Genomic DNA, 22,672 nt, shown 5'->3' with positions numbered 1-22,672 from the left:
AAATAATACATTTTAAATGATATATTGGTCACTTCATATAAAGGTATATTCTTTAAGTTAGGGTCAAAAGAAGCGAAAGCATTCTTATTATTCTCTTTATTTTTCTTGACCTTTAATCGCATATATCTCCATTTGGCAAATTACATTGTTGGTGCCATACAGAATAAATGTGTAAACATAGTAAGTTTCTTTATTGCCTTTAACAATGAACAACAAAACATCAGCAGCAATGCAATGACTAATACAGGAGGGCTTTCGCTTGATTTGCATACCAAGTGGCCCGGGGATCGGTGAATTTCAATTCTGATGCAACAGCTTCAGTGTGTGTAGGGAGATCCCCTCTAACCCCTCTCCCCCTCCGCTCAGTCGTTGTGTTCCATTACACTATTTTTCATAGGCCTATAAGTTGATAGAATCAGGCACTGATTTGGTTTCAGACTTTTGTTGGTTTGGGGCTTTTTCTGGGAGCTTGGATGGACCAAACGCGTTGTTGTCTTAAATCTCTTCTTCTTCGTCTTCTTCTTCTTCTTCTTCTTCTTCTTCTTCTTCTTCTTCTTCTTCTCCTCCTCCTCTTCCTCTTCCTTCTTTTGAAATTCACCCTTTCCACCCACAAGCGTACAGCAGATCGTTGAATTTCAGTTCAACAAAAAAATTAAGCAGCTATGAAAGCTCCCTCGCGTGGGACTGGGTCCCCTTCCATACTCTCCCCACGCTTATTAAGTTCCCACCAAGTTATTTTTGCACCCGTTTAATAATGTACTGCGTATTAACCATGAACGCGACTAAATTGTGTCTCCGTACTTCCTCAGATTCATTATAATAGAGGTGATTAACCTGAAAAAAAGTGATTGACAATTCAGGATTCATCAGCAACACAAACCAAAGAAGTATAATGAGCTTGGTACTAGACAATGAATTAGTGATTAGAAACAAACAACACTAATCAAAACGAAATCGGTGGATATCTCCATTTAGAATAGGAAAAATAGATCAAACAAAACTATTTAAGAGTTTTATAGCTGGGTTTAATGTAGGGGTCTTGGTCACAATCGGAAATAAAGAATGAAGGGGCTAACACTTTCTTTTTTGTTAGTCATTAGTGTTGTTTTTCTTTCTAATGTGTGTGTGGGGGCAGGGCGGCCGGGAAGAGGAATCTGGGGCGTATGTAATTACCCTTACCCCACCCATCCCACCCCAATTGAATGCTTGGTTGGAGAGCAATGACTAAGATTGTGATAGGTCTAATTCAGAGTTTTACGATAGTTCAATCTTTTACTCCACATACGTTCTATAACAGTAGTGATACAAAATAGCATAAAACAAGAAAAGATCCTCATTCTTAAACTTTTTTGACTAACGGTTGATCATAGTGGCTAGTTGTTTTCTTCAAATTTGTTATGTGCTTGTAGATAATCATCTGTAAAATAAACTGTCCACTATAAAATGTAGATAGCACAGTCTGCAACTTGCAATCTTCAGCATATTGAAGGAGGCAGACTTTATAATCAGAAGAAGAAGAAGAAGAAGAAGAAGAAGAAGAAGAAGAAGACTACTGGCAGCTGCTGGATTCTGCGTAATAACGTAATGGGAGTATCCAGCAGCTGTACTTTGTAGGTTTGATACAAGTAATCTGAGCATGAGTAGCGCAAAAGACTTTGGCAGCCAGCCCGATCGAATGGACGCACTACACGTATGGTTGAGGGGTCTAGATATCGCGCACGAAAATTTGAAATGCTCTTATAATAGAAGTTATTCCATAATCGTACCTGAATTTCTCAATGAATATCACGAAAATGCAGAAAAATCACCTCCCAGAATCTCGTGATGATACGATGACGGAGTAGTGCGCTGTCGCCGTTTGTATGTCGGACTTTTTTTTATGCGTTCAATTTCTAGGGGTATGTAAAGATCGCGCAGCTGCCCTCTGTAGTTTCATGCGTGAAAGTGTCTGCCCCTCTGCGGCTGTAACGTGCTCCGGCTTTCCATTTTTTCACTTGATATTAAATTTGTCCCTGTTAAGCAACAGCAGTTTTACCTAACTTGTGTATATTATTGTTATTATCATTATATGTGTTATTATTATTATTATTATGATTATTATTGTTATTATTATTATTATTATTATTGTTATTATTATTATCATTATTACTATTATCACCACCGCCATCATCGATCATCATAATCATCATCATTATCATTTTCATTATTATTACTATCACTTCCACCACCATCATCATTTTATCATTCTTATTATCATTATTTTTATCATCGATATTTTCATAATCGTTAATGATTTTCATTTATAAAGTTTTCTTACAATGTTTCTAATCACTTTAACCAATAATATACACGTAATATAAAATGGAAAAAAGTAAAATATGAACATATATTTTGCGTGTGTATGTGTGTGTTTGTGTGTGTGCTTACCCATTCGTCACCCTCTCAAAAAAAAAAAAAAAAATGTTCGTCACACACTTGTCACACTCTCATCTAATTTGTTTTCTTCAGTATCATTATGGCCCTCCCCTGTCACAAATATATCACAAGTTAGCGCAAGAAATCACAAGCAAATTCAAATTGAAATCACACTTCAACTTCGATATACTGAAATATTTATTCCTTTGTAATATTATAATCGTTGTGTTAAAATTTGACTTAAAACAACATTTATTAACAGTATTTCAGCGTAGCTGGCAGCATACATTGTTCTTATGTATGATGACGTCACGTGGTAAACGATCGATCGAACAAATTACGAATTCTATCGACTACGAACGAGACAAGCGAGACGACACGACTAGGCTACAACATCTTAATAGGTTTGTACAAGGTAAAAAATTGGAAATTTAGTGGAAAATTTGTTGGAAATCAAAATTTCTTACCTGCTTCCTTCTCATGTTGAGCGGTAAGTCAGGTATGTTTATTCCATGGGCGTATCGGCAAATTTTGCGCTTAGTCCTACGCGTAATATCGCTTGCTATACGCAGTTACGCTATGCGCGATCATTACGTCCCTGCGCGAGACCTAGTACCCTTACTATACTATACTGCGTACACAGCAGAATGCGATTGCGTTCATTTAGCACACACTCATCTCTCAGAGTACGAGTGCAGCCGAGGTGTCATGGCGGGTCTCCGTGGAATTCGGGGTTTGTTATTCTCGAAAAGAATAACAAGACAGGCGTGATCAGCTGTGAGTATGATTCAGACTAGGTGCTTTCTGATTTTATTTTCCATGACGTAGTTTATGCTAAGGAAGCATGCTGTTCAATACATGAATTTCAGAGATAATCGGCTTTCGAAATCTCGTAGCCAGGGACGCTCTTTTCATTTCCTACGGTCCTACGCAGTCTGTATGCAACACACACTGGCTGGCACTGCATGCAGCAGCTAGATAGCAGCACATTCACATTGGTTAGTGTGTGTCATTGCAACTACATTGTACTGCAGCTGTCGGCACATATTAAATGGTCGGACCTCCTCTTTATAAGATTCCTAACGTTAGGCAGGGACTAAAAAGATTGAAGTCTGATACGTTGCCATAAATCTAATGCTTTCTGGCAGAAGATTATTCAGCATCTAGCATTATGCTACCGTGTACACGGAGGAGAGTCGTAAATGTCAGAAAGTGATAAAAAAAAAAATAAAAAAAAAACTCTGGAGGACTGACAGATTTTTTTGTCTAACATTTTAGTAACAACAACATCATAACATTGTCAAATTAACCTGTCCGTATAGTCAAGCTTCAACAAGACATCAAGACTCAAGTGTTGTGTTAGATCTTTAAGAGCCTAGGGTAGATCTAGTACTACTAGGTCTACTAGGCTGTAGTAGGCCTACCAAGTGATAAAATGAATAGATTAGACACCACATTCCACAATTTGTAGCAAAATCTGTAAATCGTAGCAAAAATATGTGAGAACGATTGGGCACTAACTGTTAATGCGTTACAATTATTTTTTGTTTCTTGGCTTAACAGCTGATTAGGCACCACAATTGGTTGACTTGATGTGACATCGTTTCATGGCAATTTAGCATAATTTTTTTAGTAGATAGGCAGTCTCAAGCACGTCAGCACAGTCCCATTATTTTTTTTCTTATTCATGTTGCTTTATACACTGGGTCAGACATCATTGAAGGCTAGCCTGTACAATTACCCTTCTACAATTTGTATGTAGGTCACCTAATTGATGTACAATTTACAAATAACAAATAAATATGAACGATACAATACAAACAAAATGAAATGTAGGGCCCTAGGTCTACTAAACTAGTGCCTACTACATTGTACATAGATCTAGTAGACGTCTAGTAGTAGGTCCTACCGTAGTAGTAGGGCGTCGGTAGCGCGATGCGCTTTGTCATCCCCTTCGAAATTCACGCAGAAGTCGCGAGTTCACAAGTCATCTTTGACCTAGATTTTCTAGGTCTATATGCATCTACAGAACATAAAACTACTTCAAAACATTTTTTACAATAAGAGAAATCTATCATATTATCTTCGATACTAAATGATATCACGAAAGTCACATTTTGAATGCAAAAGCGCTAGCATTTTCAAATAAACTTACGACTACCAGATGCGTTCAGTGCGTGTTGGGCAATGGGCAAACGTAGGGCGCGCGTTCGGTCAAAAAGTGGACCCACAATTTTGGCGTAAAATCACCTTTCAGGCATTTTCGCGGGTTTATCCCGGGAACAAATCTCCATAAATTTGGTATCATATGAAAGCTTGTGATGGTCTCATTCTTCTCGTCCTACGCCGAGTTTAGATATCAAGACGTATTGCTACCTAAATTCAGATTTAAGCCTAAACATCGCTATAACTCGGCTGTTCCGCCCGACTGTGAAACTGGCCATACCGGTGTAGGAGGATTCAATGGTGCTGAATCCAAAAATAGCATTGGTTTTTCGCTTATTCCCCAGGATAAACCCGCGAAATAGCGATTAAGATACCCTTGTCAGCATAGTAACAGCATCAGCGAACTAAGCGAGGCGGGGCCTACAAGTCTAGACACGTAGTTACACGCCATGACTCGTGGTTACGGCGCGCACTTACGCGAAGCTCCATACAGTCGAGTCGGTTTTGCATGCATAGGTACGATGTTCAGCCTCCGCACAGCTGCAATAGCGCACCGCCGGTACGTAATGTGAGTACCGGTATATGTGCGCGTCTCCATGTACACTGTACTAGTATCGCACATGCACCACTACTTTGTGCGCTTTTACTCCGCCGCGCTGTTAGACCTACGTTTGTGATACGTTTGTATGTATGATGGGTCATCGGTCTCGTAAACCCATGTGTACCGGTACAAATCTCGTGCGAGTGCAAGTACAAGTGCGTGCCGCGGGATCGAAGCGGGCCTCGCACAGCTGGCTGGGTAGGTGTGTGCTAGCTGACAAGAATGCGCGCTTAGCCTTAGAAACACGCGCGCTTTGAATGTGATAAACGCAGTGAATAGCACCGCCCACTGGAGTGCGCTTGACAGTGAATTTCATTACGCTCGCGACCCTCTTTTTCGCCAAGGTTTTGACAGTGTGAGGATGAAAAATACCCTGTTTTTATTTGCTCATAACTTCACCATTATTCATGATTATGGTGAGAAATTTTGCACATGTATTATGTTAAGTATGGACATTATGGATATGTATGTTTTAGTGTGAAATGACTTGTATTTCTCCAGTTGCAAAAATCTACCAGACACCCTAGTAGTAGTAGTGTAGGCCCTATGTACAAAGCTGCATGCATCCATACAGTAGAACTCTATGTCTACCTTGTCATAGGTTGTTTAAATAGACTTGTAATACAGATAATATTTCCATTGCCATTTCATTTCATTTGCATTGCCATTGGTAGAAAATCTACTACTAGGGGATGTACAGGTACATTCACACTTCATTGTCTTCTTGTGTCTGCCTCCTTCCACTCCTGAATATTCTTGCAGATAAAAGGAATGTCAATGAATGATTTCAAGTAGGGTGTAGACATAAGTGGTAGTGATGAAGGACAAATCTGTCACTAGTCTCAGCTCTTCTTTGGACTATTTCCCACTTACAAATGGTCCCACGTGGTAAATGGATCTTTGGGCTATTGGTTCCCATAAACAAACAAGGGCCTTATATGCCAGAGTCTTTTTTGCTGGAGAGTTTATCTTCAGATTTTTCCTGAGGAAAGCAAGGGTGTTTTTTGAAGAAGAAGGGAGGAGAAGAAGAAGAAGAGGAAGGAGGAGGAGGAGGAGTTCTAAAGTATATCTCTGTAGCCCAGTAAGAAATCGCCAACATTTACAGGTGCAGGCAGGGGAGGAGGGGTCTGCTGTAGACTGGTCTGAGCTGCTAGCTGACTGTCATACAAAATTTTGTCTGTGTATGGTTCACCTTGAAAATAATATTAAATAGTTAGGTGATCCGAGTATCCTCTCGGATCACCTTCTGTATCTGTACGGATTCTTTCTTCTTCTTCTTCTTCTTTCTCCTCAAAAGTTGTGGACAGGTTAGCTCAGAAAGTGCTCTTCCTATCAATGTCAAAATTATACCATACATGTATCATCTCCCAAAGACGGCAATCGAACTAAAATCAAAGTGATCAGTCGACCGTGACGTCACTATGACGTCATTATATGAAAACACATTCTCAATCATATCTCTTTAGTGGAATGAAAATTTTCAATGAAATTTACGTCACATATATTTCAAGTCAAGCGCATTCTACTCATATAATCAAAATTCATATTTACGCTTAAGACGCGCATATATTTTTCATCCTGTATCTTTGTAAATACATGTCTTATCTTTCCCATATTTTGCACACGCAAAGACCATGTTACAAGAATCATTTCACAAAATAACCACTTTTTGCTCAGAAGCCATCTTGTCTGTGCAAAGTGGGGTCAAAGGTCATATGTACTTTTTTCTCTATCTTCGTTATGACGTGTTATCTCTATGGGAGGAAATTTTTCTAGATGTGACAATTGACATGATTGTCTTTATCGAACAGTAGCTCACTTATGCTTCGGTGACTTTCTCCTAGATTTTAATATGTTGTAGCTGAGACTTTCGGCTAACGTTGTGTACCCTCATTTTTTTCATACGACGTCGACATCACGTCAAGAAACTTGGTTGAAATTAAAGCTCATCTTCGATGTACAGAGATATTTCTTTCTCTCTGCAACTTTCTTTGCAATAACTCAAGAAAAACAGCCCCTATCACCTTCATATTTTGCACATGTTTAGTTCATGTCACGTACGTTATTTCACGAAATAACAACTACTTAATCAGACACCATCTTGGGTATGTAAATTAGGGTCAAAGGTCATAAATGTTTCATCCTGTATCTTGGTAAGTACATGTCCTATCTTTCCCATATTTTGCACACGCAAAGACCATGTTACAAGAATCATTTCACAAAATAACCACATTTTGCTCAGAGGCCATCTTCGGTGTCCAAAGTGGGGTCAAAGGTCAAATATACTTCATTCTGTATATTCGTTAGTGTATACGGAATTCGGTACCAAAGATGGCAGGTCTGACTCCCTTTTCTAAATGAGAATCCAAACATAACACGACCAATGTCCCTAATCTCAGGTGAAAACTGTATGGTCATGCCTTTTGGGAGCAGGATTCAAATCATTGATTTCGAAAAAGATCGGATCACCTAATTTGTCAGTCTTGACAAATTCCGAGTCTAGTTAATATCTAACATGTAACTGTTATTACATTTTGACACTTTCCCCCCTTTTCACTATTTTGGCATAGAGGATCTATGTACCCCTAGTGTACAAAATGCAGATTGCTTGAAGGTACTTTTCAGAGCAGAATTAGCCATGGCTGAATCATCCAAGCAATCGTCCTATAGAGGAAGTGCGCCCTCTAGTGTCCCAGGCGATGACTTCAAGCTGAGTGACATTGCCGCCAGCATAAACATCATTGCCCAGGAGCTGAGCCGGTCTGATGACCTTCCCTCGCTCCCCTCTGTGACCTCGGTCGCAGAGCTCATGCCAAGACTGGACTCGATGTTTGCTGATGTCCAGGCCAGCATTCCATCACTGGACTTTGAGGCCTCAAGTGTGAGTAAACTTTCCCTATGATACAAAGTAATTTCAGAGTCTTCCCAGTCAAGACTTCAATTATGAATTCTGAACACATGTGGTAACACTGCACTGTTTGCTTGAGAGGTTGCATTTACAATGTACAGCAAGTCATTGAAAATCAAAGTAGAAAAATGAGCAAAGAAAATTGGATTCCATCGGGATAGGAACCTGAGACCTCCGCATTGCTAGCCAACTGAGCTATAGAAAGCCCACTGTTTGTCCCAGAAACCCTTAATTCTCAATGCTCAAACGGTCAGAAGTTACAGCAGTGTTTAATGTGTGTGACACACACGCACACACTTAAACTTGGCATAAACCCGAAGGATAATTCAACTTGGGGGTAAATGTGAGGGATCACCAAAGTGATGCAGCTTTTAGAGTACACTGTATGTAACAAATGCAAACAGAAGGAAATTGACCAGAATTAATATAATTTGGAAAAGTGAGCAAAGAAAATGGAATTCCATTGGGAATAAACAAACAGTTGTCTGTGCACAGTTGTCTGTCCAGCCACTTGTTGAGTATGTGAAAAAGCAATTGGTAGTATTGTTCTATAACTGCTCTTAGGTATTTAAGTGAAATTTGTTTATTGCATACACGTATCTTGTAAAGCTTTCACTGAATTGGTAGTTGTAGGTTCCTTGAGTACACTCGCTCTAAAAAGGTAAAGGTTCTTTCTTTTCTAAGAGTATTACAGCCAGAGTTGTATAGTGTGCCAGTAATATACTGGATTACTTTAATGTAAATAGAATCACAATTTATGTGTAATATTGTCATTTGTAAGAACTGAGGTGGTAGATTCTGTACCCCTCATCGTTTTGGCAGACTGCATGGAGTTACAGTTGAACCTCTATTATCCGGCCTCCCTTTATCCGGATCTCTCTATTATCCGGACGCAATCTCGCCGTGATTTTGCCCAACTCCTTGAGAACTCCTACACAAACACACATGAATTACATATTACTTCTAACATGATTAACATACATTACATCAAATTTCCTTCCAAATTGCTTACCCTCAGACATTTTAACATCCCCAAACATCCCCAAATGTAACAATGAAAAGGTTGCAGTATACACATTACTACATGTGGTACTACAATGGGCTACATCAGTACATGTGTATGTATGTACATGTATAAAGCATTGAGTCTCCCGTATCCGGCCAAATCCCTTATCCGGATGAGCCCCAGTCCCGACTTGTCCGGATACGAGAGGTTCAACTGTACTTTTAAAACAGCTGTACAGGTTAGATGGTTTGTTGGTCAGGGAGGTGCAATAAGGTATCATATGTGAAGTGAAGACAGGTATACAAAGTTGCTTCTCGCTTCAAATAAGAGAATGTAGCGGCAAAGAAATCATCAGCTAAAAACTTCTTGCCATCATCATTCCACAGGTGAGCTCAGACGAGGAGCTTAGCATCTTCAACCGTTCCCTAAAGAGTCCACACCTAGAGCGTGACCTCAGCGATGAAACTCTCACCCCCGAGGCGTGGCGGCAGGCCTTGGAACCGAGTAATGAGCTTGAAGACTTGCCCATCCAGGCACCGACCTACGAGTACGTCAAGGTCAACCAGGATACGGGGCAGCAGTATCGCACCGGCTCGGCCTCTTTCAAGTCCTCCATGCCAAAGCTGGAGGAGACTGAAGGTGGAGCAGACACCAGTCCCCGTGTTTTTAGTCGTCGCCTCCCGCCATTTGATTCCGCCAACAGCAAAAATTGGTCTGCTGTGTATGGTCAGGACCTCGTTCCCAAGGACATGATTCCATGCATCGACGACTTCGATGAGGCGGAAGACACCCTGGGGAATTCTGGGAGCAGCGCCGGCCTCTCTACCAGCAGTCTGGACCAGTCCACCAGCAGCCTGCAGACGGTCATTTCGTCGGTAGTCGCTGAGAGTCTCGGGCTAGACTATGAAGCGGACATGGAGCTGTCTGGAGAGAACTATGGCGTGGATGAGAATGTTGGTGAGAGTATCATCGAGGTGGCGGAAGAGCTCCCACCAACAAGAATTATTGAAGATGAGTTCACAAAAACGGAGGAGAGAGTGTCTGATAATCGGGAGGTTTCAAATGCCAATGAAGAAAGAAGCCGGGAGGTTCGCCCAGACACCACGAAATCAGAAGAAAACCTGGCCATCGTCAACCAGATGCTGCCTCCCGACGCTCCAACTCTCGCCATCGAAAAGGTGGACTTCATTGATCTCGATCTCCTCATCGATGCATTCCCTGAGAGGGCAAACGATGACGGCAGCTTGGGCAGGCCCCCATCAGCTCATAGTGATGCAGGAGCAGGTATGTCTGCTAAAATGTTAACAAGATAGATGTCCAAGGAAACATAGATTCTAAGGGGTGTAATTTCACCCCTAGTACATTTGGATCTCTTATCCCATTGAGGAGGAGTCCCGAGTATACTTGGGCAATCGTCTATGGGAAATACTTGTTATAGCAAAATCAAACCGTCCTCAATGGGTTAAGAAATTCAGTAGTATGTCTCCAGTTTTAGCTTTAAACCTGCACGAAGGAAAAATATGAAGTTAACGTTGTACATTTATTCCCAGTTTAGTTGCTACATAGAAAGAGGAGTCTGTCTCATGATTTCTATATTAATTTGATTATTTCCAATACAGTGGAACATTGAGTTTTCCGAGGGTTTTCCTCTCTCTACCACATGTCTTGTTAATGTTTGTGAGAACAGGATATCAACATACTCTTTGATTTAGATTGCTTATCTCTGGTGTTAATGTTGTACAAATATTGCAATTTCATTTCATCCTAACTTTTTTATACTCAAACCCGGGCTGTGTGGAATGGAAAATAATAGTAGTAATAATGAATCATATACACTGTCCATATAGAGGGCATAACACCTTTTACCTCCTTCTGGGCACTACAATCATAACAGATATTAATAGTAAGTACCCAGAGGTAAAAAAAAAAAAATAAAAAATAATGATAATATTTTCCCGTATTTTTTTTATATGTCAATTTCTTTTTTTTTTTTAAAGATGGTTCAGGCCTGATGGACAAGCTGACCCAACTGTGCATCCAACAGTCTGGGGGTAAGATCACTCGAGCCGAGCTCTCTCCAACCACTGCCAAGTCTGGTAACAGCAAGACTACCCAGGGCCTGGCAGCCAAGCCCCCTCGCCCGCCGCCGAAAGTGGTCTGGGAGGAAAAGACTAGCCCAAGAAGGTACCTATTATGAAGTCTAGCAGACTAGCTTGCATACACATTGTACATACAAGATAGATGGTCGTTTGAAATGGTAGTGCTGTATGGAGTGAACAACTGAAGTGGTCAAGACCATATGCTGAAACTATAGACTACTCCACCTCTCTGCAGAAGTTAAACAACAACAACAACAAGAAACAAACAAACAAACAGAATGGCAATCACAAAACACAAACAAATTAATGTCCTAACCACAATGCAAGACATTTTCTTGTCACTTCTGAGGAATAGATAGCTTTCTTTCTACTTTTTTTTTTTCACACCAGACAGCAAAGTGAAATTCTATTGTCAAAACTTTTTTGATCATGAAAGTCAGAATTATTCTTCCTTGTCATCACATTACTTTCCACCCTCTGTTGTGTGTATCATTGGAATATTTTGGGTTACTACTCGGATCACGAAACGTCTTCTTCTAAAAGTGGTTCAGTTTATAATGGAAACCAAGGACAAACAATCACAACTGAGCATGATAATATTGTAAATTCTGAGCAATTTGAGCCAGAAAATCTGGACTTAAAATCAATGTCCTTGCCACTAAAAGCATAAGTAATGGCCTAATGACCTCTGGCAAATTTTGTGTCAGAAAACAGTGTTGCAGAATGCCTTTACAGGAAAGAAATGCCCAAATGATTTATCACAAGATGAATTGGAGTAAGATCATACCAGCAAACAACCATGTATTTCTTTTAACAATTTGTTTCTTGTTGCTTCCCATGAAACCAAAGAGTGAGCACCTCTACTGGCACCACCCCTCCAAAGATGAATAGAGCAGCCCCAGCCAAGACTGCCTCCACAGGCACATCCATGCACATGGACCATTCCATTGTGGAAGTGGGTGAAACTCCTCGGCGCCGGGCTGTAGGGCTGCAGAGAAGTCGGGAAACAGTCTTCCTGGACCTAAGACCGAAGGAAGACCGGAAAAAGGAGGTGAGCTGCCAAGTTTCCCATCAGACACAGTAATGTCGCAATCGTAAAAGGAGAATAAAACCGAACTATTGACATGCATTGAGTGAATGCAACAATATTTGTAGAACGCATAAGTTAAGTTTGACAAAAATTGAACAATCCGTTCAAAAGTTATGTTAAGTTATAGTCTCGATGAAACCCACAATTTGTGGTGTCATGTATGAACCAAGATACAAAGAAAATATGAAGAGAGTCCCACAAAATTTTATTTTTTATGAAAAGTGCATGTTTCCTCGGCTTGTCTCTGACATACATTATTAAAGGGTATTCTAATGTTATCCCCATGCTTTCTGAAAAAAAAATAGTCAAATGCTCTTTCAGTATGCTTAAAGAAAGTGAAAGTATGTGGAATTTCTTTATATTCTTTTTATTATTTCTCATATGTGACATCTCAAAATGTTGTAGTTTTCTCATCCAGCGATAACTACACCAAACCTTAATAAATATCATAGCCTTTCAACAAATTGTCCAATTTTCTTGAAACTTTGCTGATGTTTTCTGCTTATAAAACTGCAGTCACTCAATCCATAGGTATCTATGTATTTATATTTTATTATCCTTTCAAAATGAATAGATAGAAATTCAGACAATTTGTTGATAGGACTGTTCACTTTAATTTGTTCAATCAGACATTAAGTCACACAAGGCAATTATTTATGTTATTGTGCAATGATCATGAAGACACAATGTGGAGTTAAATGTGTATTGATCTGTGGCCAACTATTTACCACAAGGACACAACAGCACACCTGGCATGATACACTTTACACTCTACACCTACACCCAACATGCGACACTGTGATTCTAACACTGTTTCTACGGAGATGCCAAGGAAAGGGAGCAGCTAGATGTGAAATTTTGTGGCCCCATCAGCAGTGCCTAAGGGAACAAAAATCCCATGATAAGGAGCTGTGGCATGTTTATCGAGTAAATTTGGGGGGGGGGGGGGGAGAGGAAGTGGGGTTTGAGGTGTGAGAAAGGCCCCCCAAAGCATGTTTCTCACCACGAATGTGTGAGACTTGCTGGGTCTGCTTCTAGTCAGTCTGAAGTCAACATCTGTCCATGTTTCCTTGTAAATGTCACCAACTCAAATATTACCAGAGGCACTGTGCTTTCAGGATTTCATTCACTCTGTCCATCTTTCTTTTCTTCACTTCTCCTCCAGACGGCCATTGATGGACAGAACAAAGCTGTGCAGCGGATACTCTACCTCCATGCAAAAAAGTGAGTTCTTGAAAGCAAGAGATTATTAAGCAGAGTGGTGAAGGTTGAGGTGTGTGTTTTCTTCAATTTTTCTCCCTCTACAAATGAAATTTGTAAGATCTCAGCTGCTGATCTATAATTTTAACAAACATATCGGAAAGCAGTAGATGACAGGTTCAAGTCCTAAGGTTCCTGATAATTAATTGTTATTACCTCCGCCAAGGGAGGAGGATATGTTTTCATTACTGTTGGTTTGTTTTGTTTTTTGTTTTTTTTGTCTGTGCGCAGAGGAACTCAAAAATGTGTCCACGGATTTAGATGAAACTTGTAGGAAAGACACAAGGAACAGATGATTAAATTTTGTTAGTGATCCGGAAATTGTTATGGATTTTATGAAGGATTTTTGATATTTTGGCAGTTAGGGTCAGTGAACTCGGGAGTTCAAGCTGCGCATTTTTGAGATTTTTATACACGCACTAAAGTGCGTGCTCTAGTTTCTGTTAGGGCAAGGCGTGCCGCGCAGCTGAAGGTTTATGACGTAACAAAGGCTTCTATATTGGGAAATTGGGCAATTTTTCAGCATGCATACTGGTACGTATGGGTGGAAATCACTAATCTCTGTGGAAGAGCAAGATCATCGGTGGAAATGAGCTCTGCTTGGCCGGAGGTCTGCGCTCTCAGAGTGCTTTTCCAGTTTTTTAAATATATTAACATTTTGTAACAAGCTGGTTCTACTATCTGAGTATTTTTTATCTCTCCCTTTGCTTGTTCAAAGGACCGAGCAAAGCTCGAGTGATGAGAGCAGTGATGAGGAGGACTCCGCCCTGGGATGGCATGAGAAGAGGAGAAAGGTCATGCAGAAACTGGGTCAGGTCAAAGGTCAACCACCGTTGACCACTGGCGGGGGTCAAGCTACGGAGAAGGAGAGGGAAGCAGCGAGAGACAAGGAGCCGATGTAAGTGAGAGATTGTGAATGTTTTAGTAGGCTTTATTATGCAATGGACTACAGTTGAGGACCAATTTTAGAGGACTGATGTTACGAATCATGAAAATGTATAGTAAATCAGTAAAAAGTGTTGTTTTGTCCAGGCGCAGAGCCAGTGACAGACCTCCCAACCATTCTGAATTTGGAGGAAAGAATCCGAATTTTGACCATTCCCAGCTCTTGTTTCTGTAGGAGTTTCCCATTTTTCTTGATAATTTTACTGCACACTCCTATGGGAACTACTCTTTTTTCTATTTTTGAGTTGAATAATCCCTATTTTTCGGTCAGAAAGGTTGGGAGCTCTGCAGTGATCGAAAATTGAAAAATGAAGTAGCGATGACATGGCAAGAGTTGCCCGTGGCAGGTATTCAAGTTCTTGCATGGCTGCTGAATACTTTGTGGGAGTTGATTGTTCATCACAAGTATAGCGATGACATCATTTCATAGATAGTCTACTATTTGTAAAATGTCATTATATAAAGTGACATCATTTTCTAAATAGTGTACCATGAAGTGTCAGAGAAGCCAACATTCTACAATAAATGAAAATGCATAATATCACACTTTGTAGGTCTTTCAACCAATAACTGGAGGATGATTTTTGACCCAAAATATGAAAGTTTCTTCACCCTTTCTGTACACACGTAACCATAAAGATGGAATGACCTTTTTTACAGGGATGGTACAGTTTCGATTGAGATGTGGCTTCAGGTTTCCAATGTTTTTTTGATAATGATTTTTTTTTTCAGATAATGAGAAATCTCTAATATGAAATATGGAAGAGCATCTAATTTTCAAAAACAGAAAGAAAGAGCAGTTTCCATAGGAGTGTGTCAAAAAAAATTATTAAGAAAAATAGGAAACTCCTATTGAAACAAGAACTGGGTAAGGTCAAAATTCAGATTCTTTCCTCCAAATTCAGAATTAAGAGGAAATCAAAGTTTATTTGATGAAAATTGGTTTTGAAATGCCTCAGATTTCCAATCAAAGCAATCCTAGTAATTGTGTGACCCACCTTTTATTAGGATCGCTTTGTTTTACTTTGTTTTTGGATATCTTAGCCATTTCAAAACCAGTTTTCGTCAAATAAACTTTGAAGTCCTTTTCGAATGGTATGCTCTGTAACATTTCATAAGTGGTTTCTTAGTATTTCACAAAAAGTTAAAAGCTTAATCCTCATTTCTACCAATACTATACCATCCCTTTAAAATGTCCTCTCTTGTTACTCTCCAGGAGGAGTGTGGTCAGCAAGCCACACAGAGTGATTCACATCGTCCACAATGAGGAGACAACGTCCAGGGATAGTGGTACTCAGACCACGTCCACTGCGGTCCCTGTCCAGGTAATGTCCAGCGGGACAGTGGGGTAGACGTCATACCCCCTGTTTTTCTTGCTTAACTCTTTCAGCACCGTAGTCTCAAACTGGCATTGAGATTGCACACAGAATGGCTTGTGTGGAAGTTTTGCCAACAGTTAGCATAAAGAGATATTAAGAACTATATGTTACTGTTTTACATATTTTGTTTCTGTTTTATGACTTACATGTAGGATCAGGCCCTAAAGTTTGCACTAGTTTATAACAAGATGCGTGAAGAGTAAGGCACTGCTGAAATTAGCACTTTATTCTTTTGATCTATTTAGAAAACAAATTTAATGATGATTGTGAGATCATAAAAACCAGTGGTCATTGCTTTATGAATAGTACAAGCTTTACTGTGATAGAAGCTCACATTCAATCACTGGTCTCCCCACAGAAGATGGCTACCGGCACAGAGTGCATCCATCTTCCCCCCACCCCGCCCCAGTCACCAGCCAGCCCATCCAGCCGCACCCCTCAGCGGCGCCCCTCCGACCAAACGGACTCGGACCCCTCGCTGTTGGCAGCAGCAGCAGCAGCTGGTGCTGGGGCCAAGGGGCGAGAGCTGGGGAGCGCAGCCCTGGCCAAGAGGCTTCGGGAGCAGAAGGAGAGAGAGAGGCAGGAGAGACAGAAGCTGCAGAGGAAACTGGAAGGGCTCCACCCCCAGATGACCCCCTCTACCAGGAGAAAGGAGGCAGCGCGGGCCACCGATGTGGTCTTTGATCTGGTGGGTCTCTGGGACTGCCGGCAAATTTTGATTTTAATCTGATTTGAGTTGATTTATTTTCGGTATGGCATTGCTTTACACATGTTTACTATATACACCAAATATTTCGTGAGGTTTTTATTTTCTCGAATTTTGCGAGTCAGGTGCTATACGCGAAATTAAAGACACACAAAAATATTGACTCTGATCTCAATATGAATGTGATGTTTACATATACATTTCTCTGTTCAAGACTGCACTCCACAATCGCGAATTTAACCACTCGCGAAATTGTCATGAAGTCCCGATTCACGAAAATTTAGACACGCTTGATATATGGCATAGTCAGTATATTCTTATAATCAAACGTTATGATGTGTACATAATATCAGTGGTACATTTTAACTACACATGAGGATGGACCCTTTGGCCCGAATTCACGAAGGTGGTACAAATAAAACCATGGTTTAAACCATGGACATAAACCATGGAGCGCCAAGTGTCGCATGGAATATTTCGTTACGAAATCAGTCATTTCGTCGATGAAATGTTTATTTTATAATGAAAAGACAACATTTTGTAACTAAATGAACATTTCGTCGACGAAATGATAATTTCGTTAACGAAACGGTCATTTTGTCGACGAAATGACCAATTTCGTAACGAAATATTTTGTGAGACACTTGGCGCTCCATGGTTTTTATCCGTGGTTTAAACCATGGTTTCATTTGTACCACCTTCGTGAATTCGGGCCTTTGTGTTCTTTGAAGGCTGATTGGCACAGGAAATCCCATAGCATTGTACACACTGTACAAATCTGTGGCACAGAAAGGGTTAGCTATGTGTGGTGTCAAATGCTTTTGGCATATTTAAGTTTTCCCTTCTTGTGAAATGAATATTGTTGATATTTTCTAAGTTTTATTAATGTTACCTTATATTCGTTCTTTTAAGGTTTGATTTCAGGGATATTTGCAGCTTCTTTTATCATCTTGTAATCAACAAATAGAAAAAAAAGTTTCCTCAAAACTTTTAAAAGAAACTAATTGAAACATGCTTTATTAGATATTTCCTTAAGTTACACTCAAGTTTTTCGATTTTTTTGAAGTTTTAATTCTATTAATCATGAACTTATTAATTGTCCATGTCACAATTTGTCTGTAAGCACAGACTGAAATGTGGCATTCAGTACCCCAAAATTGTCTTTCTATGGATTCTAGGTTTTGTGAGTGGACATATTTCTTACCTTCGACATCTCCTTCACAAGGGCTGTTCTTCTCTGTAGTATTTTTCTGTCACTCCGTAGGTTTGAGATAACCAGGCACCAAACCCCTGAATCTTATTCCTATCCATTTATTCCTCAATTTAAAGGAAGCATCATACAAACCAGAATCCCTGCTCCTACCACCCGCCCTCCTCCCCAACCACGAGACGCTCCTCCTCATGGTTACCATGACAACCAGCGGCAACATCCTCCTCGGCAAGAGCAACTCCGGTCGGCAACTGCTGGACAGGCCCGACGGCCAGATCTCGGCAACCTACATTGTCCTGTTGTCATGGTTACTGTCTCTGGTTCCGAGAAACTTTGACTACCTGACGGACGATTCCCTGCAAGCGCCGTGCACTGCCAGCGGGACAGATAACATTCCATTTCGCGTCGTAGGATTGCAACAAGTGAGTTTTTGACTATGCTCACCCCTCACAAGTGCTGCTGTGTGACTTTCAATGTCTCTCAATTAAGCTCAGACTGAGATTCAAAACTGAATTCACCCATTTTAAGTCCTCACGTAAAATCAGGGCGTGTGACTTTTTGTTGGTTTTGTGATGCATGCCACGTGTAATGCTGTTCAATACAGTACATTAAACATAAGGACATTGCAGCTGTCCTAATCAGTGATAGGTATCTATGATGATAAACATGACAATAGAGGAATATTTATTCACAGGTCAGAAAGAATCGAGCAACTTTTTGTACAACTGGTAAGTCTATGGGCATCTGTTATCCTGGGTGCTATTTACACTGTATTATCGTCAACATGAACAAGGAGTCGTGATTCATTTTTGTTTGGGGGTGGGGTATGTTCAAAGTAAGCTTTCTCAAGAGGTTCAATTTAATTGAAACCTCTTCTGTGCTTTGAAATGCACTGATTCTAGTTGCTGCACCAAGACTGATTTCCAAGTTTTGTGTGTTACTCTTAGTTTGTTTGTATGCCTATCTCTCTCTCTCTCAGATCTGGAAAGGTAACAAGCTTCAGCTTCAGGCAGCCATTACGCCGCCGTGCATGGACACCTCCAAGCAGTCTCCAGTCAAGCAGAAGAGGGGCAAGCTGCTGCGAGAAGAGGTGCGCGACATGACGGCCTTCCAACAGACAGTGTCCAAGTTCCTCACCAGCAAGAACCTGCACACGGTAGCGGCCTGGATGCCGCACGCCTTCCGCTTCGTGCAGGAGTTCTCCGGGGAGCCCCTGGAGCTGCCTGTGATGCCCATGGACAGCCCCCGGGAGCGCATCACGGAGACGGGTACGTACGTCCCCGCTTTCCCGCAGGTCAGCAGCAAGCCGCTGGCCACCTACGTGTCCATGAGTATGTCGCCGTGCGCCGTTGAGGGCGCCTTCAACGCCGCTCCCGGCTTCTTCTGGCGTACCCTGGATGCGGAGGAGTCTATGTACGAGCAGCTGACCAGCCAGGAGTACGACGGTAACATGGACGCCCAGAACACTCTCACCGTCCTTCATGATGCGGTGTACCACCATCCCTCCAAAGCAGCCGGCGTTTTCCTACGTATCCTACAGGAGGGACTGGATATATCAGGATTCAGGCTCATGTACAACTCTGCGGATATGCTCACCAGCCCGCGACTCTCGGGGAGGAATCCCAATGACGGCAACGCCGCTCTGACCAGACCACTGGTTGTCATGGCAATACGTGGTAACATGGCACGCACTCGTTTGCTGGATGCAGTGGGCCCTTCCGACCCACTCTTGGCCAGGCGCACCGACCCCTACTCATTGATGGCGCTCTATGGAGGCACCTCACGTGATGACCTCACCATAGTCTGTCCGCGGAACCCAAGTCGCATCAACTATGAACTGGCGCTGTGGTTCGGTGCCCGCGGCACTAACGACAAGTCGAAAGATGCTGTGTTCGGCACGGAGGCCCTGCCGCAGAGCACTGGCCGAAGGGTGCGCTCAGAGAGCCCAAAGGCAAAGAAAGGCCGGAAGGGGTCTCGAAAGGACTCCTGGTCAAACGGCAGTAATGAAGACTTGGATGCTGCTGGGTAAGTGATCAGAGAACATTGTTCCCCCTATAGGTTGTGGCTCTTTCTGGCTCACACTCTCGTCAGTGGATGTGTGTGTACTGACATCACAGAGTTCTTCCCATAGACTGTGGGAAGCCCTCTCTGACGCGTACACAGAAAGCTACTTCCCAAGAAACAGATCATCCATGCTTTCTGGGATTTTTTTTTTCCATGTAGCAAGATGTTTTAAAGAGAAATCTTGAACTCTTTCCTTTATCAACTTAGTGGTACTGATATGAAGTTTGAAATAGAGTATGGAAGTTATCTGTTTCAGTTGTTCATGGACAGCTGCATTTTTAGGGTTGATTGAATTTAAACAACAGTAACAATATGTTTAATGGAGAAAAGCTCAAATATGTATTTACAGAGACCTCTATTATGTAATATTTTGAATGATCTTTTCAAAGTGTATTTCAAAATAGCAACAAAGTGTTTTGTACATTCCTTTCTACCTTCATATAGCCATGCATTTGTGTTTTTGCAGAAAGGAATTTATACACAAAATGACTGACTTACGCTATTGTAGTTGGTAATTTGTGATGTTTTTCTTTTTCGATGATCATAACCTTAGAGGTTGCCATGGAAAAAAGAGAGAGAAGTAATAACAGATTAAGGTAATTTCTATCAGTTTAGATAATTAAGTGCATGGCTCCACTTTCTTCCTGGTCAGTAAAATGATTGGGAGGAACAATCTCTGAACGTGATTCTTGCATTGTATTACCCTCCGCCCATATGCAGACTACCACCTGCAACACTGGTTGCCACGACGACGGGTGATGCGGTCCTTGCCGTCTCCCCACTGGTTCCCCCCATGTGCCTGGGTGTCATCCTGTCCACGTGTCAGGAGAGAGGATACCAGCTGAGGGGTATCAAGCGGCTCCGTCTCAACGCCAAGCGAGCGGCAGCGCTGGGTAGGATTGTTATGATCACCATTCCATCTTTTTCTCTCATCTTCCTTTGTCTTTTTTTTTTCTCTTCGTGTAGTTTTCTTTTGCTGCTCCTTCTTCCTGTCTGTGCTTATTGAGGGATGATACAATTCTTGAGCCACACAGTTTCCTCTATTTGTTAGGGTTTGGATTATGGATATACTGGTATAAAGAGTGTAAAAACCAGTTCGAAGGAAACAAAATTTATCATACAATCTGTTGAATGTGTACTTTTACATTGATTTCTGAGTTCTGCAAAGAGTGAATTGTGAGTGAGCTGGTAAAAAACATTTATCTTTGAAATGTTATAATGATTTTTAAATCATATTCTTGAAAACAGACAATAAAGGAATTGGAAAATATGATAAGTACAGAATGAGAGTGACAACCACCCCCCACTAATATTTTCTCATCTCATCAGTGTGTATATGTGCCATGTTCTTTGTTTTTTAGCAGCTTTGTTCACAAATATTTCAAATTGACAAGAATGGAGTTAACTTGTTTTGCAATGAAACTCTTCATTTGTAAAGCAGAAAAAGCAAAATGTCATATGTGTCTCATTTCTTCTGATGTGTAAAGGACTGCAAGGCAAGCAGGTATCCGTCTTCAGTCCAATGTCCTGCTCCACGCCCACCTCACCCAAGAACTGTGAGGAGGCACTGAGGAAGCGGCTAGAGGCGGGGCTGCCAGCCTCCACCAACCCGCCCCTCCCCTCCACCCTGGTCCACCTCCGGGCGGAGAACGCCGTGAGGAATGCCGGCAGTCTTGTCCAAGCCCTCATGGTTCAGCTCTCGCGACAAGGTTAGTGCCGCTAAGATTCCACTCCGTACTTTTTGAAATACGGCAATTTCAATCTGTCAGTAACACTTTTTGCATTGCACTTGCAGAATTGACTACAAACATGAGAAATAGGATAGGTATAACTTATGTTTATGTTAGATCCACAGCATTTTTTTTTTTGGGGGGGGGGAGGAGCATTTAGCTAAACAGACTACTGTTTCTCTTCTGTCACCTCTAACTGTCTTGTTTCACTGTTCTTCTCTTGCTGTATTTTCAAGCTATTAAAGCTGTGCTGAAAAAGTTGCGATGTGATGATGACCATAATGTGCTGATATGTCTGATGTGTTTTTATTCAGGGGGGGTGTTTCACAAAGCTGTTCTTAAAGTTAAGAAGGACTTAAGTGCGACTGGTGATCAGTTCTTGTGCTGAATTATTGAGATTCTGATAAGTATAGCACACAAGAACTGGTCACCAGTCGCACTTAAGTCCTTCTTAACTTTTGTGAAACACCCCCCTGGGATCAAAGATAGATTATTGGATACATATGGATGCATACCTACATAACATATGGAGATATACACCTGTGTGTATATAACTATTAATACATGATAAGTAGGTAGGTGGACATATCAAATGTGCATGTAAAGATTTGCAGACACATAGATGTACTTGATCTCAATTAACCTCAACATCTTTCACAGGCCTACTCCCAACCATGCAAGCCAGCGCCGAGATGGTACTCCGTGCCCCGCTCTGCTTCCACATCGCTGCCTTCAGCGACGCCCTCTTCACGGCCCTGGGCGGCGACTTCAGCCGCATTCCTGAGCATGACGTCTACCACGGCGTCTGCGTGCCGTCCACATTCTACTCCAATCCCGAGCTGGAGCAGATCGTGGTGGTGACCTTCTCGCGGGCGAGGACGCTCAAGTTGCTAGGCAACACGCTGGGGAAGCTACTGGGAGTCTTTCCTGTGGTGAGCAAGTCACTCCCATAATAGCAAAATCTAAAATATCTCAACATCCTTTCCAATCAAATGTTTTATACCTCCTAAACAGTTTTGATGAGGTATTAGCAGGAAATGATTCCCATTCTTGAAACTGAATAGCACTTTTAGTCGATGGGCGTATATTTTGA

At 41.4% G+C, this 22,672-nt stretch overlaps 1 protein-coding gene across 1 annotated transcript in view; it reads left to right on the top strand.

The window, feature by feature from the left end:
- Positions 1-3,106: 3,106 nt before the first annotated feature.
- LOC140229899 (dynein axonemal assembly factor 8-like) overlaps positions 3,107-22,672 on the top strand; it is a 30,230-nt gene continuing 10,664 nt past the window's right edge. The window contains exons 1-15 of the mRNA XM_072310098.1: positions 3,107-3,192; positions 7,753-8,063; positions 9,483-10,384; positions 10,496-10,527; positions 11,103-11,280; positions 12,045-12,258; positions 13,469-13,509; positions 14,264-14,443; positions 15,707-15,815; positions 16,231-16,557; positions 17,905-18,207; positions 18,765-19,810; positions 20,570-20,742; positions 21,337-21,558; positions 22,240-22,511. Of these exons, the coding sequence (XP_072166199.1) occupies positions 7,821-8,063; positions 9,483-10,384; positions 10,496-10,527; positions 11,103-11,280; positions 12,045-12,258; positions 13,469-13,509; positions 14,264-14,443; positions 15,707-15,815; positions 16,231-16,557; positions 17,905-18,207; positions 18,765-19,810; positions 20,570-20,742; positions 21,337-21,558; positions 22,240-22,511 (4,242 nt within the window). The 5' untranslated portion in view covers positions 3,107-3,192; positions 7,753-7,820. The remainder of the gene's footprint in view (positions 3,193-7,752; positions 8,064-9,482; positions 10,385-10,495; positions 10,528-11,102; positions 11,281-12,044; positions 12,259-13,468; positions 13,510-14,263; positions 14,444-15,706; positions 15,816-16,230; positions 16,558-17,904; positions 18,208-18,764; positions 19,811-20,569; positions 20,743-21,336; positions 21,559-22,239; positions 22,512-22,672) is intronic.

This window comes from Diadema setosum, chromosome 6 (genome assembly GCF_964275005.1).
Source record: "Diadema setosum chromosome 6, eeDiaSeto1, whole genome shotgun sequence".
Lineage (NCBI taxonomy): Eukaryota > Metazoa > Echinodermata > Echinoidea > Diadematoida > Diadematidae > Diadema > Diadema setosum.
The sequence above is the reverse complement of the archived record's forward strand: the minus strand, read 5'-3'. Positions and strand labels throughout refer to the sequence as shown.